Source organism: Pteropus alecto, unplaced genomic scaffold, assembly GCF_000325575.1.
Source record: "Pteropus alecto unplaced genomic scaffold, ASM32557v1 scaffold95, whole genome shotgun sequence".
Taxonomy (NCBI): Eukaryota; Metazoa; Chordata; class Mammalia; order Chiroptera; family Pteropodidae; genus Pteropus; species Pteropus alecto.
This window is the reverse complement of record NW_006441071.1, coordinates 325,734-344,888: the sequence shown is the minus strand read 5'-3', so window position 1 is coordinate 344,888 and position 19,155 is coordinate 325,734. Positions and strand designations below refer to the sequence as shown.

Here is a 19,155-nt window from a genome sequence, read left to right as displayed (position 1 = left end):
CCCTAATGCTTAATTATCTCCATGTGGGCATTATGATGGTATATCATTGAAAGTATTAAAAATTTAATTAATTGCTTGACATTATATTTGTGGAAACTACAATAGCGGTAATCTTTTTACATTTTTTATTTTTGGTTCAAACAAACCTAACTAATCACAGAGGAACCACAAGATCTTCAGATTGTAAATCAGACACAATAAAGTGTAGCTACCAATTACAGATTTTAGTGTTTTTATATTCTATAGCAACAAATTGCCGAATCTCAAAAAAAGAAAAAAAATCAGCTAAAGCATTCTGTCCTTTCCTGATCTCTACTATATTCTACTGAAAGATTTTAAGCTTTGTCATAGACATATGACTAGAATTACAAATTTAAAAAAAAGTTGTATTCAGACAAGGCAAATATTTAATTATAAATCATGGAAATCCAAGATATTGAATGTGTCAGTGTTTGCATTTTATCGTTCGATGATATAACATTTTACTAATTTTCCGTAATAATCATTGCTTACATTGGTTTATGATGATTTTCTTACTATATTATCATTAATTCTTTACATGGATCTGGGGATATATCTAATAATATGACTAGAGGTTAATATTTAGTTAATCTGAAAATGAATAGAATTTTAAAAATTAATTTTAATTGTCTTTTGATATAAAGAGCAATGAGTTTAACTTGATTTTTAAATCTTGACATAAAAAGGACAAAGAAAAGATTTTACATAATGTTTTAGTATCTCCTTCTCTGTTATTTCAGATAAGACCAGAAATCCCTGTTCCCGATGAGCTAGATGAAGATGAAGATGATGAGGGTGACGAAAAGAATGTGGATCTTTCAGTTCCTGGTTCTTGTTATCTCAAACTGTTGTCACTCACTGCTCCTTTGGTTTTACCAGGTGACTCTTATTTAGTGGCAGGGAGCTAGCATTTTTCAGTGATTTTACCTAGCTGGTTGTATTGATTGTGATGTGTACATATTACAGCTTTAATCTTACATACTTATTTTCTATTTGAAATGCAGAATTATCCATCTGTTCTATAGGGAATGCTTGAGGTAGTATGGTATCAAAATATACTGAATATGTTGGAGTCGAATAAAATTGAACTGGAAAATTAGTTTAAATAATCATTTTTACTGAAAAACCAAAATTCATTTCAAATGCTAAATTTATTCTGTAAGACAAATTTTCATTGTGACTTTAAGTCAATGATTCAAATATGGTTCATTATTATATAAGTTAAGTGAAAAGATCATTAGACTCTTTCAAGATTTACTGGGTAGTTTCATCATTATAATTTATTCTTTCATATTACTCCAAAGATGGTACCAATATTCGAGAACTATAAATTAATGCCTTTTAAGAGTAGATCAAATTATATGATCATTCAGTTTTGACATAAAGTTTATAGTATAGGACCTTGGCATTTAAAAAATTTATTCTAATTATATCTAATTATTCTTTTAACATTAGCCAACATTTTGCGGAGCATGACTCTATTACTGGTTCTGTCCCAATTCTACCCTGAACATTTATGGGTGTAAAAATTTAATTTCTGAAAATTATGTTCAATAAACACAAGAAATCTCATCTTCTCAATCATAATCTCACTAGCCTGTAATGTTAAAAGGTTTTCCCTTGGTTTTATCCCATGTGAAGATTCCCGAGGAATTCAGCCAAATATATATTATTTATTTCTAGACAAAGCTCCTTTCCCAAATCCCCACCTCCTTTCATTAGAGAAAACTGAATGGTACAACTTAGACAGAGAGTTCACCTTTTCTTTTCTCTCGACCTCCAGAACAGGCCTTAAAGATGTGTTCCCCGTTCCTCTCTTCTGTTCCTCCCCACTTCCTACCTCAGAGTCTAGGACCTTTCTTGCAGTTTATAGTGAGTCTGAGGAAGGGAAATGCGTTCAGTTACCAAAGTTCCTCCTGTGTTCTAAAATAGCCTTAGAATTAAAAGTCCTCTTGAGCTTTTTAAATGACGTTGTTCCCTCTTACGTGAGTCCCTCACCCCAGGCTTGTGGTATGAGAAGAAGGAGGAGGGGGAATATACTTGCATGCTATGGTTTCTGTCCTCCCAGTCCGTGCAGTGCCGTGGTGGCCGTTAACTAGCTCCGCTACATGATTTGTACTTGATGATTATTGTGGCTTTCCTTGAGAAAGAAGGGAGGACTTGAGAGCAACAACTGTATGTGTTTGAGAAAATTCAGTAGGAGTAAAATGGGTGGTCTAGATATTATCTGTTCATGGCAGACCATGTCACCATGGGCAAATTTCTTCATTTTTCTGTGCCTCGCTTTTCCAGGAATTACTGGGAACTCAAAAATGAACTAGGAAAAAGTACCAACCTTAGGAATGTTTAGCTTAAAAGGTTCAAGACAGTGACATATATTAGATCTCTAAGTACAGTAGGCAGAAAACCGGATTGCACTGAATGTAAATGAATCCTGGCGCTTTTCTCCTCTTATTTCCTTTCAAGTAAACACAAAAGCAGCAATAAAGTAAATCTGGTAATTTGCATTATTTTAAACAGGAGTGTTACTGGTATTGATTTAATGTTTTGTTTGTTTTTTTTTTTTAATTTAGACTTATAAGATGTTGCAAAAGCAGTTTAGAGAGTATCTGTGAGCTTTTACCCCATTGCTCCCATTGGTAACATCTCGCATAACCTTAGTTCATTATTAAAACCAAGAAATTCATATTGGTACAGTACTGTTAACTATAAATCCATTTGGATTTTACTAGGTTTTTTGGTTTTTTTTTTCATACAGTATATAAATTTGGGGGATTAGTTTTTTTTTTTTCCCCACTCAGCATAATGTCTTTGATTCCATCCAAAAGGTTGTCTGTATGAATTCTTGTTTTTTATTACTGACTAGTATTTCATTGTAAGATGTACCACAGTTATTTTATCCACTCACCTGTTGAAGCACATTTCAATTGTTTTAAAAATTTATTTCTAATGTTGTGTCCTACATATCTTCAGCTCTTTTCAAATTCTCACCTGGTCATCTGGAAGGAAGAGACTAGGGCAAGCCTCAAGGACAATGGGGAAAAAGTCCTACTTGCTAGCTTAGTGGCTGAGGAAGATGGTGCTCTATATATCAATTGCACTCATGTTGTCTTACCCTCATTTAAACTATGCTCAGGGCTGGAGTTATTTGAGAATCCTTAGTTCTCTCAACAGCTTGACAAGTAGACAAGTTTCAAGTCACGGGTAAGTCTACGTGCAGATGTGTATTTATCTCTTGAAATATATCATCTTTTGCCATAATAGGACACCTTCTGAGAAAACATAAAATTACCTTTCATCATACCTCCTCTGTCCTCACAAACAGATGATTCTGGCTACATTCTGAAAAGTCTATATTCATATTCGACTTGAAGCAGTCATACATGTGCATGTGAATGCAGGTATTCGGATATATGGCCTGCAATCGAATGTTCCTCATTTTCTTTCATTTAGATGATGTATTGATTAGGGTCTTGAGAGGAAAGGCACATTCAGATAGAGTATTTGCGAGTTTAATAAAGAGAATATTTACAGTTATGTTGTCAAGGTTAAAGGAAATTTATAAGCTGTGATGAATCATCCCAGAGTGGTTAATGTTCCTCAACCTGAAGAGGTAAGGGGAGGTAGCAGTTAGGAGAATAAGAGCATCTGTGTCATAAATAGGGCTGCCTACAGGAAGCCAGGGCTTTCATAAGAGGGTTGCAGGCACCCTATGGCAATCCTGCAGGTGGTTGTCTGGAGAATACATGCCCTAACCTCACTCTGTTCCACTGTCTGACCTCTTGCCAGTGTCCATTGGATGAAGCCAGAGGACAAGGGAACCTGTTGATGCAATTGTGAACACTTATTTTTCTGGAGCACAGAGCAGGGTTGAGAGGGTAGAGGGTGGATCTAGAGGTGTAAATGAAGAGCATCCCACACAAGTGTTCTCTTGGGCTTTGAATGGAGAAGCTTGGGTGCATTTATGAAGCTTCTATATAAGAATGACAGAACTGAGCACATAATAGATGCCTCAGTGAGCACTTATTGCCTTTAATTTTATCATGATCGTTTAAAGAAGACTTTTAGAGCCCTTCAAAATGAAATTCCAATTTAGTTAGGTGGATCCTTCCTTTTTGATCCTATAATAAGAGGCACATGCAGTGATTCCTTTTTTTCTTTTCCATATTTGTTTAGTTTTAATGTTTTTGTTGTTTTTGTTTCTGCATTGGGCAACCTCTAGTGGTCCTTAGGAAAATAACACTTGACTATTTTGTTTGGGTATCCTATTGTCTCCTGATCCCACATTTCAGTGTTACCTTATAATAAATAAAAATGTCAAGCAATAAATATCTTGAGATTAATTAGAAGGAAGACAAGCAAATAAATAATGAACTAATACGTTGCTTTTTAATAATTGTACTGATATTGCTACAGACCGATAGTCATAAAAGCCCACTCTGAAAATACCTAAATGTCAAGAAGGAGACATTCAAATGGAAATCTGGGACAAGGTAGAAGGAATAGCAAGTGCGGTGGCCCTGGCTTAGTTATGAACTTTGTGTTATTGAGGAATGGGAAAAAGGCCACATGAAAGTGTGCCTTTACCATAGCTAGAAAGGAGGGCGGGTGGTTAGAGTGAGGTTAGAGGGAGAATTAGAGGCCAGATTGTAGAAAGCCTCGATCATTGCCAGAAGTGTTGATGTTATTCTGTGTACAGTGAACATCTATTGGAAGATGTTAGGGAGGGGAATGATATAAAATTCTGGCTTCTGGGTAGAGGGTGGTTTGTAGGGGTGGCCATGAGGAGGAGAAACCAAGAAACTAGTTTTTAAATTAGTCCAGATGATGAAGCAAGGAGATAATGACTTGGCTAGTAAAGTGAAAATGGAGAGAAATGGAGGTATTTGGGATATATTTTTGAAGGTAGATCTAGAAGGAATTGCTAATGGAGTCCATATAAGGAGTATGGGAAAGAGGAAAATTAAGAATGACTAAATATTTAACCTTGAATAGCTAGGTGTCATGTTCTGATTTGGAGAAGACTGAAAAAGGGATGAAAATCAAGAGTCTTTTACTTTGTGAAGTTCGACATGAAATAGGCTAAGTTGTGTGTGTGTGTATGTGTGTGTATGTATGAGTTAAGAGTGTATGTTTCTCCTCTAGCATACTGTATTTACTTTTGATCTGTTATCTCTTTCAGCTTTGGAGGAATTTTTTATATCACTTGTGAAGCAAGAAATGGTAAATATGCCCCGTGGGGTATATCATTCTGCATTAAAAGGAGGTACCCGCTCAGACCAAGGAAAGACTGTAGCAGGAATCCCCAATTTTATATTGAAAATGTATGAAACAAACAAGCAACCAGGTTTGAAACCTGGCCTTGCAGGTGAGCATAGTACATATATCAAAGTATAGGTGTTTAATATTATGTTTTAACTTCCATTTCCAAGTAGGATGGAATAGGTTATGGCAGGGTTAGCAGCAGCTAACATCTAGACACAGCTGGATAAATGACAAAAAAAAAAAAGAATCACATTTTAAAGGCATCAGAGAACTGTAGAAGCAAAGATGATGATTAGCTAGGCTAAAATTCCAGAATGGGAGGACATTTTAGGACTGTTCCTGGCCCTGTAGGGGAAAGTCACTGATTCTGGTTCTGGGCTAGGATTAAGGGTTGGCCAGAAAGTGGCCTGTTGGAGGATAGAGAAAGCAATGGTGCTTTCTGTGGTTCCATGGGACTAGGGTGATATGATGGTTCATTTTATGTGTTAACGTCATTGGGCTAAGAGATGCTTAGCTGCTAAAACATTATTCCTGGATGTGTCTGTGAGTGTGTGTCCAGAAGAGGTTAGCATTTGAATCAGTAGACTGAGTAAAGAAGATCTCCCTTACCGATGTGAGTGGACAACATCCAATCTTTTGAGGGCTTGAATAGAACAATAAGACAAAAGAAGGGTGAATATGTTCTCACTGCTTGAACAGGGACATCCATCTTCTCCTGCCTCTGGACCTTGGCACTCCCGGTTCTCGGGCTTTCAAACTCAAACCGAATTATACCATTGGCTAATAGATATATATCTCCTATTGGTTCTGTCTTCAGCTAATAGATATATATCTCCTATTGGTTCTGTTTCTCTGAAGACTCTGACTAATATGGGAGACAACTGGAGATTTTCCTCATAAGATATTCTCTGAATTTTGAGTTTGTACTGAAAGTTAAAGAACTGGACTGATGCAAAGTGAAATCTCCTTCAGTCTTATGGTGCTTAATAGAATGGGTCTGAAAACAAAGCACACTGAGTACTAAATTGATACTGATGATCTATAGCTCTTTTCACATGGGTGCATTTACTAATTCCAGCCTCAGCTGGAGGCTGAAATTCAGGCTTGGCTTTAGCAAGAGGCTGATGCAGGAAGCAGAGAAATCAATAGAAATCTTGATACTCATGTGGTACCTGAGTGACAAAATGGGAGACTCGAGGGCCCTTAAACACATCCATTTCTCCCTTAAGATATTTGCCAAAATTTGGAACTCTATCAGATGGGAGAGTTAAAGTGGTAAGCTGAAAACCTCTGCGGACAGATCTGAATCTTCCATTATTATTCCATATTGAGGAGTCAAAGACCAATTAGGCTGTCAGTTGAAAATCTTGGGGGAGGCATGTGCTGGTAACAAGGTTAAACCAGAGGCAGACCGAGATTTACTAAAGCTATAATTAAGCCTAACTCAGTTCAATCCCTGACGTGGTTGAGATCAGTCCTTCACTCTATACGCCTAACAGAGGAGAGGGTAACTTTATTTAGATTAAAATTTCTATGGTTTTTTTAAATTTACTATCCAATATACAATGAAAAAGTACTAGACATATGAAAAAGGAAGAAGCTAGACATGCAGGGGACATTTCATGGTACTAAAGAAGTCACTCTTTTGAGAAAAATAGCACTGTTCTAATCAGTGCACACAAAATAAAAATAGCTTCAAAATATGCGACAAAAATTAGCAGAACTAAAAGATGAAATAGACTACCACAATAAGAGAGAGAAACTTTTAACATCTTTTTCAATAGCTTGATGAACAAGCACCCAAAACAATGTTTATAAAATATCTGAACAATACTGTAAATAAACTTTAGTTAATGAATATATAGAACATTGTACCTTACAATGATAGAATTCCTATGCTTTTTAACTGTACATGGGAAACTTATCAAAATAATCATATGACAAACCATAAACTTCAACACATTTCAAAATATTGAAATCATTTAAAGTCTGTCTCTGACAACAATGGGATTAAGCTAAAAATAAGTAACAAAAAGATAACTAGAATATCCCCAGAATTGAAAAATATAAACAATCCTTGGATTAAACAAAGATAGTTTAAATTAAGATAGAAATCAGAAAATATTTTGGTGAATGATAATGAAAATAAACATGGCTTATGGTATTTAGCTAAAACAGTGTTAGAAAAAAATGTATACCTTCAGTGCAAGTATTAGAAAAGAAAAAAGGAAAGTAATCATGACTTAAGCTTTCATCTCAAGAAGCTTGGAAAAGAAAGCAAATTAAACTTAATGAAAGGATAAAGGAAGGAATAATAAAGATATCAAAAATCAGTACAATAGAAAACAAAGAAAATCAGCAAAGCCAAAAGTTGATTTTTTTTTGAAAAGTTTAACAAAATGATAAAGCCATTGTAAGTATGGACAATAAAATAGAGAAATATAGATATCAGGAATAACAAAGAGATACCACTTCAGACCCTATAGCAATCAAAAAGATAATAAAAGTATTAATAAAGCACTTTAGTCAGTAAATTCACGGTTTGGATGAGGTATAGAAATTCATCAAATATAAAACTTTGTAGAACTAACAGAAGGATGAATAGACCGTATCAATAGTTTGACATGTATTAAAGAAATTGAATCTATAACAACCTTCCCACAAAGAAAACCCTCGGTGTAGATGCCTTCCTTGGTGAATTCTTCCCAAAATTTAAGGGAGAAATAATGATCTTTCATAAATTCTAACAGAGAATAGAAAAAAAAAGAACCATCTTTATGAGATCAGGATAATCTTAATACCAAAACCTGACAAATACAAGAAGGGAATATTACAAACCAATTTCTATCATGAATATAGTTGCAAAAATACTCGCCTACCTCCTCAAAAAAATATTAGAAAATTGAACTGAGCAATACAAACAGAGGATAATGTATAACAAGTGTGGTTAATTTCATGTTTGAAAATCAATATATTTTACTAATCGGAAAAGGCAGAACAATCTTTAGATCTCAGTAGATGCAGAAAACACCTTTGAAAAATTGAGCTCCTATTCATGATATTAAAAAAATATTTTCATTAAACTATAAATAGAAGGGAACTTTTATTCTGACAAAAAGTATCTACAGTGCCATCTTCGTACTTAATACTAAAATATTGAAACTTTTACTTCTTAATTGTGTCATCACCACAGTTATTCAATATTGTAATGGAGGCCATAGCTAGTGTAATAAGTCAAAATAAAGTCATGAGGATTAGAAAGGAAGAAATAAAATAGTCATTATTTGCAGATGATTGTGTACATGATTGTGTAAGTGATAGAAAACTCAAAATTAGACTATGGTTAATAAATGAATTCAGCAAAATTACTGCATACATACAAAAGTCAACATGTGAAAAATCAGTGATATGTTTTATATACCATAAAAAAATAAAGAATGAATTTAAAAACTTATACCATTTACAGTAGCATCAAAAAATATCAAGTACTCAGAATAAATTTAGCCAAAAGTACGTAAAATCCTTATGCTGGAAGCTATGGAATATAATGGAGAAAAATAAAGAAATCTTAGCAAATGAAGTGATATACAATGTTTATGAATTAGAAGGTTCTGTGTTGTAAAAATGTTCATTCTCTTCATATTGATATATATGAAGAGACAAATCAACATCCCACTAAGTTTTTTTTTGGAAATTGACAAACTGATTCTAAAATTTGTGTGAAAATGCACAAATAGCCAAGGTAATCTTGAAGAATGAAAACAAAGTAGGAGGACATACATTATCAAATATCAAGACCTATTATAAAGCCACAATAATTGGCAGTGTGGTATTAGTGCTAGGATAGACAAACTGACCAATGGAAGATATAGAGTGTTCAGAAATAGACCCACATATACAAGGTCAACAGATTTGTTACAAACGTTGTGGAGAAAAGGGATATTTATAACATGATTCTATAATTAAAAACTCTAGTTATAAAGATGACAAATTATTTTAAAATCAACATGTGTTAATCAAATATACCATTAAGAGAATGAAAGGCAAGCCCCAGAATGCAAAAAGGTAATTATAATACATGTAAGATAAAGAACTCATATCTCAAATATATAAATTTTTGCAAATTGATAAGAAAAGACAATTGAAAAACAGGAAAAGGATTGAAAACACCCTTCAAAATGAGGGTATTCAAATATCTAATGAACATATGAGTAGGCGATCAACTGTGTTAGTTATGAGAGAAATGCAAATTAAAACAATAAGATACCACTGTACACTAACAGAATGGCTAAAATGAAAAAGGTGGAAAATACAAAGTATTGGTAAATATGTTGAGCAACTAGAACTGCTGCTAGAATGTAAGTTAGTACAACCATTGTGGAAAACTGGTACCAAACAAATTTATACTCTGTTACTCAGCTATTTCATCAGCCAAATGAAGTCACTAGAAGACATATACTATAATGTTCATAGCCACATTGAGTAGCCCTAAACTGGGAAGCTATCTAAATGCCTGTTGACGGTAAAATGGATAAATTGTGGTATATTCACATGATGCAATATTATTCAGCAATGAGAATGAATATACTATAGCCGCCAACAACAGTCTGAATGATTCTTAAAGTAATTATGTTGAGTGAAAGAAGCCAGGTATAAAGTGATGTTACAGTCTAATTCCACTTATATAAGGTACCAAAGTAGGCAAAATGGTTGCTAGACAGTGCTACCTTTGAGTTAGTGTATGTGACTGGGAGGAGATGAGGAAAGGCTTCTGGGGCGTTAATAATGTTTTGTTTCTTGATCTGGGTGCTGATTATACATTTCTTTAGTTTGTGAAAATTCTTTGAGCTGTATGCTTATGATATGTGCTCTTTTCTCTGTATATACCATACTTCAAAAAGAGATTTTAAAAAATGTAATGATTTCTGTGTTTTAAATTATCTCAGTCCTTGAATGTGTCTTCTCTTTGACTCAAAATTACCCAGGTAGTTCCGAAGACTTCTCTAACTCGTGCTCCAGCACTTGGCTTTCTGCTCTTGCTTCTCCATTGACACTGGGTGCCAGCTGGAGCCGGAAGTTCAGTTTGAGAACTCAGTTGACCAGAGTGGGAAGGACTGGGAAGAGAGGATTAGAGGAGAAGGAGGAGGGAAAAAAAGGGAGAATGAATGTGTGTGAATGCCATTGTGAGGGAGAACTTGTCTCTTTGTAGGTATAGACTAAAGGAACCCACATTATCAGTAGTTCACAAAGATTGATATATGCAAACATTTCTCTTTAACTGAAATTTATTTTTTTTTAAAAAAAGCTTAATAGACTCTAGAAATAACAGTTCACAAAAATTAAAACAATTCATGAACTGTAAATTTATTCATTTACTTATAAATGAATAAAGCTTGTAAATAAGTGATAGTTTAAATATAATAATTTTTTTATTTTTTTTTCTTTCTTGGTGCCTATAGTCAAAAATCAAATTTGCTTAGCAGATTCTCTTTTAATTTCTAAATCCATCTAGATTGATTGAATATGGATTTATGATAATCTAAGGAAGTTTTTATAAGAAATGTTTCTATAAGTTTTTTTTCTTTTTTAAGGTGGTATGTTATTTTGTTACGATATTTCAATGTATCAGAGTAAAGATGGCAAACCATTGAATCGACTGATGGCCAGTAGAGGGCGAAGTTTCAAGCAGACCTCCCTTGCTCTGGTGCATGAGGTAGGTGCCTTCCAATAACTAACAGAGTCGTCTTGCTTGTTTATATTTTGGGGTTTCTCTCCTTCAGTTTATGCTCATGAAATGTAGTATGTATTGGGAAATAGTTTTTCTCTATCATAATTAATGTAAGTTGCTTTTAAAAGCAGTCAAAATAGCTGACTCAACTGAATACTAAAACATTTTGATGTTATTTTTTGAGAGAAACTATCATGTTTCCCTTACTGCCTAGCCTACTATTTGGGATTAGTATCTAGGAATTTGGTTTATTGCGTCAGTGTTTACCTTCCAGTGTTCAGAATAAATACCAATTTATTATGTAAAGAAATAATGTCTATTTCTTAATTTAATCCTTTGCAAGTATGTAGGGCTCCAGTGTTCATGTTTTGTTAATTTGGGGAAGTAACAGTAAATAAATTGTTTAAGGAAAAAAAAACCTTTGGTTTTAGTGTTTATTTTACTTTTCTCTTAGGCTACCCTTTTAAAATAAAGTTATATAATGCCATTAGATAATTGCATGAAATCTGATCATTGCAGATTACAGCAATACCAGAGAGAAGAGGGAAGTATCTTGGAAATATGTTTTTGTTGTTGTTTTTAATTTTTTTATGACATTTACTCATTCAGGTATATATAAATTAAAATGTATGAATGACTAGCAAAACAAAATATAGCAAAGAGGTTTATTTATATAATTTAGATGTAACATATAGCAGTTACAAAAGAAAATATGTTATTAAAATTTAATAGATTTGATGTAAAAATAGTTAAGGCTTCTATACTATGTATTAAATCTTGTATTGATGCATAATTTATAAATCTTGATATCACCAATTTGGTTTGATTATTTTCTGTATCATACCAATTACCACCAGTTAGCATAGCTCGTTATTAAAGACCCGTCTTTATCCAATGCCACCTTGTTCCTGTCATAAATTTAATTAGGGTTGAAATTATGTAACTGGTTCAGAAACTTATTTTGTCTAACACAGTGTCTTCATTTAACTGAGGGAAGAAAGATCTGGACAGAGCAGTGTTTCTCTGGGAAGAAGAGAGGTTTAATTTCACAAAAGAGGGAAAACCATAGGTGATTTCTAGATTTATTTTTCCTAGCATCTTACTAGTTGATGTGGAAAGGGGAGAAATTCAGTACCTTTTGGGTTTTTCAGCTGTGCATGTTGATATTGGAAGGATAACCAAAATGTTAAATATTACTGGAAAGCCAATTTTAAAAGTCACTATCAGAATAGAAACAAGAAAAAGTATTAATGTGGGGGAATGGCAGAAGACATCTAATAGATTCAGCAAATGGTATCAGAACTTATGTGTGCCTTAGATATGAACAGAGAACATATTTGGTTTAAGATATCTGTTTCTTATGTTGTAGAATGCATGCCTAGAAAATTTCAGAGATGAGAAAATAAGATCATTATTTTAGGAGTCAGTTGGAAAACATACTGGACAGAATTCTGCCAAATCTATGGTAGGATTTTTGTTTGGATTTATCTTCTGCTTACTATAATTCATTAAAAATAAAGGCAGATGATGAGCCATACCGTTTCTCAAACCATGTGACAACAAATAATAAGAGTTCAAAGAATTGATTAATAAGAATAACAATTGCATGGAGTTTGAGTGATAAACACACAATAGAATATACAGATGTCAAATGATAATGTATACCTGAAAATTATATAATTGTATTAACCAATGTTACCCCAAGAAACTTAATTAAAAAAAAGAATAACAATTGCAATAATAATAGCTAATGATCAGCTCAGGTACTTAAAAATATGCTAGATGTGCATTAATTCATTTAATCTCAACATTAGCACTGTGAGGTTGGTACTGTTAATGTGCTCAAAATCACAGAGCTGATAAGTAGAGGAGCCTGGAGATTGAACCCAGTCAGCATCACTCCACAGTCCTTTAACTTCCTTATTCCTTCCCAGGTTAAGCAGAGAACATTTTTTAAATATCTTTAGATCTTTCCAAGATGACTAGTATTTCCTATCTCTTCTTGCTTCTAGTGTTTTTATTGTTGTAATCTATTTGGTATTTTTTTCCCAATGAAGTTTCTTCAAACTCTGACTTGATTTCCAACACTGCTCTATTCTCAGTCTTTTTATTTAAAAAAACAAAAACAAAAAAAATTAAACCTGTCATGAGAGTTTCAGTTTGTTTATTAATTCACTCATTGACGGACCTGTGGGTTGCTTCCTGTTTTTAGTGATTATGACTAAAGCTGCTAAAAACATTCTCATACAGATGTATGTGTAGATATTTGTTTTCATTTCTTTTGAGTAAATAAATACCTAGGAGCGGGATTGCTAAGTCATATGGTAAGTGAATATAAGAAACTACCAGACTGTTTTCCTAGTGACTGTTCCATTTTGAATACTTACCAGAAATGTAAGAGAGTTACAGTTGCTCTGTCTCCTTGTCAGTGCTTAATGTGGTCAGTTTTTTGAAATTTAGCCATTCTCATACATGAGTAGTGGTTTCCCTTTTGTGTTTCCTTAATGATTATTGATATCAAGCATCTTTTCATATATTTATTTGCCATTCATATCTTCCATGAGGTGTCTTGACCATTTGCCCATTTTTAATTAGGTTTTTGTTTTCAATTGAGAGTTCTTTATATATTCTAGATGTAAAACATTTATTAGAAATGTTTTTCACACGTTTTTACCTAATCTATAACCTGTGTTTTGATTTGCTTAAGTGTCTTTTGATGAACATTTAGTTTTGAAGAATTCCAATTTATCAAGTTTTTCTTTTTATGGTTCTTGCTTTTTTGTCTAACCCAAAGACTCAAAGAAACTTTTCTTTTTTCTCTTATGTATTTCTTTTATTTAAAAAAAATTAATGTATAATTATTATAGCATAAAATTCACTCATTTAAAGTGTGCAATTCGGTGGTCTTAGTATATTCATAGAGTTGTGTTAACTGTACCACAATCAATTTTAGAATATTTGCAACACACCAAAAAGAAACTCTGTGCCCTTCAGCAGTCATTTTCCGTTTTCCTCTCTCCCCAGCCTCTAGCAACCACTAAACCCCTTTCTGTCTCTCTATAGATTTGGACATTTTACATAAATGGAATCATATAGTATGTGGGCTTTTTTCACTTAATATACTGTTTTCAAAGTTTATATATACTGTTGCATATATCAGTACTTCAGTTCTTTTTATGGCTGAATAATATTCCAACATATGAATATACCATAGATCATGCGTCCATTAATCACTTGATGGATCTCCTGTATTTTCTTGTAGAAGTTTTCTAGTTTAAGATTTACATTTGTGCCTATGGAGTATTTGAGTTAATTTTTTATAAGTTATGAGTTATATTTGTTGAATATGCCATCTTTTCTCCATCTGGGCACCTTTGTCAAAAATCATTTGTCCATTTTTGTGTGTGTCTATTTCCGTACTCAGATTTATTCCATTGATCTATGTATGTATACTTTCATCAAAACTACATAACTTAGTTACTGTTGCTCTATAATAAATCTTGAAATCAAGCAATATGAGTCTTCCAGTCTTGTTCCTCCCCCACCACCCGCCACCAATTTGACTATCTTAGGCCATTTGTTTTTCCGCATAAGTTTTAAATTAGCTTTGAGAAGCCACAAAAAAAGCCTGCTGTAATTTTGATTTTAAAATGCATTAAATCTGTAGATCGGTTTAGGAGAGAATTGACATCTTAACAATATTGAGTCTTTCAATTCATGTACAATATATATCTTTCCATTATTTTAGGTCAATATTTTGTTGTTTTCTTATTACAAACCTTGCATGTATTTTGCTTAATTTCATAAACATTGTATATCCCTAAGTATTTTGTTGCTGATGCAATTACACTGGTTTTTTTTCCTTTAATTTCTAACTCCTCATTGCTAGATATAAATGTATAATTGATACTTTTCTATGACCTCACTAAACCCACTTATATATTCTTGAAGCCTTTTGTCGATAATTTGATTTTCATTTTAATGTTGTCTGCGAATAGAGATGGTATTAATGTGTTTCTTTCTGATCTGTATGCCTTTCATTTCTTTTCTTTTCTCCTCTCCCCCTTTGCTCCCCTTTCTTCCCCTTCCCTCTCCTCTTTTATTGCATTGTCTAGGGCCCTCCAAGACAATGTTGAGTAGGAGTAGTGAGAGCAGACATTCTTGTATACAGTCTTGGAGGAAAGCATTTAGTGTTAACTAACATGATGTTAGTATAGCTTTTTTGTAGATATCCTCTATCAGATTAGCGAAGTTTCCTTTTCTAAATTGTTGGAAATTTTTATCACAAATGAATGTTGAGTTTTTGTCAAACTTTTTTTGCATCTGTTGAGGTGATTGTATACGTTTTTAGTTTGTAGATACGAGAAATTATTTTGATTGATTTTCTATTGTGAACCAAACCTGCATTCCTGAGATAAACTACACTTGATCAAAATGTATTATCCTATTTATATATTGCTGAATTTGATTTGCTAATAATATTTTATTAAGGATTTTTGCATCTATGCCCATGAGGGACATTGGGTAGTTTCTTTGCAGTATCTTTGGCTAGTATGTTGTCAGGGTAATTCTATCCTAATAAATAATTTTTCTTTAAATATTTGGTAGAATTTTCCAGTGAAACCATCTAGACTTGGAGATTTCTTTAGGAATGTTTGTAACTACAGATTCCATTTATTTAATATATGAGACGCTGTATTCATTTTTATCCATCCATCCATCCATCCATATTAATCTTTAGGGGGGATTTCGATGGCACAACATATACAATAATTAGTGTCTGTCTCCTTTTTTAAAGTGTACATTTCATAAAATCAGGAATTGGTTTTTTTTTTTTTTTTTGGTCATGTGTAGTTTCAGTGCTTGGTATTTCTGGCACATATTAGACATTTCATAAATGTTTGTTGAATTAATGATTTTAATTCTTTTGAAACTTAGATGTGTCTTATACTAAATACATCCATTTCATGGAATAGTTTCCTTTTTCCAGGAATGTTGATATTAAATTGCTGATGAATCTAATAGTTATTGGGGTCTTACTAAGAAATGACATTATTGTCATTTGAACAGTCTCTTATGTACTGTTTTGTGTTGTTATTTATTTATATGGTTTAGCCTCCCTTCCATGCCAAAGATCACATATCCCTATAGAATAGTCTTTGGCCTTCTAATGCCTCAGCTGTAGGAGGGGTGAGTGAATTGGTAAACAAATTTGGTTTTGAATGCCTAATTGCTATGCTCTTCATATTTTGAAATGTATTTTGCTTTATTGGAGAGCTAGTTATTTAATGTAATCCGTGATGAATTCTTTTGGAAAATATTATGTACTCTTCTATTTGAAAAAATATCTTTTTTTCATAGACTTTTCTTAAAGTGAAACTCTTTCATGTTACTTTTGGAAGACTCACAGATCCTAAATCATATTTAGGTTTGATATGACATACCAGGAGCAGTTCTGTATGCAGTAGTCTCACCTTATCCACAGGAAATATGTCCCAAGACCTCCAGTGGATGCTTGAAACTGCAGATAGAACCAAACCATATATATTTTTTCCCCCTATACATACATACCTACGACAAAATTCAATTTATAAATTAGGCACAATAAGAGATTAGCAACAGTATCTAGAAATAGAACAATTATAACATACTGTAATAAAAGTTATGCGAATCTGGTATCTCTCTCTCAAGATACATTATTGTACTAATTTAGCCTTTTTGTGTGATGTGAGTTGATACAATGCTTACATGGGGAGGCGAATGATGTAGTATTAGGCTATATAAAGGACACTTAAACACAAGCACTGCGATATTGCAACAGTCCATCTGATTTCTGAGACAGCTACTAAGTGGCTAACAGGAGGGTGGTGTGACATTGTGGATACATTGGACAAAGTGATGATTCACATCCTGGGTGGGGATGGCACAGGACAGCGGAAGATATCAGGAAGATATCATCAGGCTACTCATAACGGCGCTCAGTTTAAGACTTATGAATTGTTTATTTCTAAAATTTTCCATTTAATATTTTTATACTATGGTTGACTGTAGTAACTGAAACCTCAGAAAGTGAAACAGCAGATAAGGGGGAATTACTGTAATCACTGTTTAGATTTTAAAATCTGAAGTGCCCTCTCTCTCTTTGCTGTTTTGAACTGGGGTCAACCAGGGGTCATTTCAGATCTACTAGGACTTCACTAAGCTCAAGAAACTGTCCTCTTCCCTCTGATTTATGACTACTACTTCTCATCTCGAAACTAACTTGGCTCCTCTTGACGAAGCTGAAGGTGAATGACAGTTCCCTTCCCTGTCTTGTCATCCTTTGGCATTTCTAACTCTGACATGACACTCTTCACCTAAATTAGATGATACTGATTTGTCCCTGGATGAGAATGACAATCTCGCTTCATTATTTCCTCCATCTTCGAGTACATGCAAATTTTCCTGATCTTGTTGCTGCTACCCAACCATATTTCTGCCTTAGCATTAGGTAATGAGCTCTTTTATCATTTTTATTTCAGAGAAACCTTATCGGGTCTTATTGGAGGAACTATTCTAAATGAAATCTTAGTTTCTAAATTCTTTTTTAAAATTGATCATCATTTGGTTCTTTTTGCCTTATAAGTTAATTTTGTTTTCCTTCTGCCTCCTTTAATTTTTTCCCCTAGACTCTCAAAAGTACATGTGATATAACCCACTATTTGAAATATAAGGAGTGTGTTTGCCTTTTTTTTTTTTCAGTTTCTTATTTATTTAAAAACATTTATGAAGAATATGGAATAGTATTACCATTCATGCAATACGAAACAGATGAAAATTCTGAATAATAATTGGGAGAAGTAGTATCTATCCTTATTATACATTCCCTTTAGAAAACACTGAAAAGTATGGTTTGCTGTGTTTTAGAGACTCCATAATTACCATGTGATGTGAGTTGTTATGGTAACTGGGTTTTCCCCCCTCCTGTTAAATAACAGAGTAAATGGTTGCTTGAGATGTGATTGAATTGTCAGCTTTCAAGCTAATGTTGCCCTGATGGGAAAGGGAAGGGGAAGACAAGGGGAGAGAGGGGGAAAAAGAAATAGACTGAGGGGGAAAGTGAGAATGAACAAGGAAGGGATGAAAGAGAGTTTGAAATGTCCAGAAAGCACCTACAAAGAGATGAGTGTCATTATACTTTGAAAATGTGTCCTCCACAAGCCCTTCCTGTCTTCCAAACACTATCTGTCAGGGGACAGAAATAACGAAATAATGTCTTGTACAAATAAGATTACTATTGACAGAAAATTGAAGCCTATTATTTCCTATATATAAACAATGGAACATTGAGTGGCTTTTGGAGTGTCTAACACTAAGTACAACTGATATTTTTGAGAACGTGGGGGGAAGAGGGGAGAGAGAGAGAGAGAGAAAGAGAGAAAAAGAGAAAGAAAGAAAATGTGTGAGTCAGTGGCTCACAAATGTAGTGGCTCAATTTTCATGTGTAGCAACTGAAGTTAAATACTTTTATTCTTTTGATAAATACATCTGGGGAGCATGAAAAAAATACCTTATTTTGTGAGATTGGGGTTTTAAATCAATAGCAAACAGTTTACCTGTCAATATTTACATGTTTCCCTACCTGACACTATTCTAGTTTGACAATCAGACAACTTCACCAAGGCTTGTCTTACTCGATTGATAATATTTAATGAAGGGATGTTAAAATGGGTATTTTCTTATGAATAATCTTATTTGTTAGGATCACCTACAGAGAGAAAATACTACCAAATTTCTGGGCAGTATTTGCTGAACAATAAATTAACTAATTAAGTGGCCATGTAGTCCCTTCAAGTAGAACATATATCAGTGAGGAAATGATCTACTTTTTCATTCTCACTTTCAACATTTTCCTACATTTGTGAATTGTGTTCCTAAGCAGGATATTTTTTGTTGAGCTAGTATTTTAGGTATACTTAATTCAAAATGTAAAGTTTATAATGCCTGCTTTAAATTTTTGCCTTATCACTCACTATGGTTTTACCTGGAATTAAACATTTTCTGGCCAGAAAATTTTGGACATGCTTTTATTTCAAATAACAAGTTGTGTCCTCAACAACTTGTATTTGACTTTGGCTGTTTTTATTAAAAAAGAGTTTTCT

The 19,155-nt window shown here is 33.4% G+C and overlaps 1 protein-coding gene across 3 annotated transcripts in view; it reads left to right on the top strand.

Annotated features, from left to right (window-relative positions):
- Positions 1-19,155, top strand: part of FOCAD (focadhesin) — a 252,868-nt gene that overhangs the window by 156,744 nt on the left and 76,969 nt on the right. For all 3 annotated transcript variants that reach the window (XM_025051385.1, XM_006918338.3, XM_015594517.2), the window contains 3 exons: positions 762-900; positions 5,204-5,389; positions 10,878-10,999. In XM_025051385.1, coding sequence (XP_024907153.1) covers positions 762-900; positions 5,204-5,389; positions 10,878-10,999 — 447 coding nt within the window. The remainder of the gene's footprint in view (positions 1-761; positions 901-5,203; positions 5,390-10,877; positions 11,000-19,155) is intronic.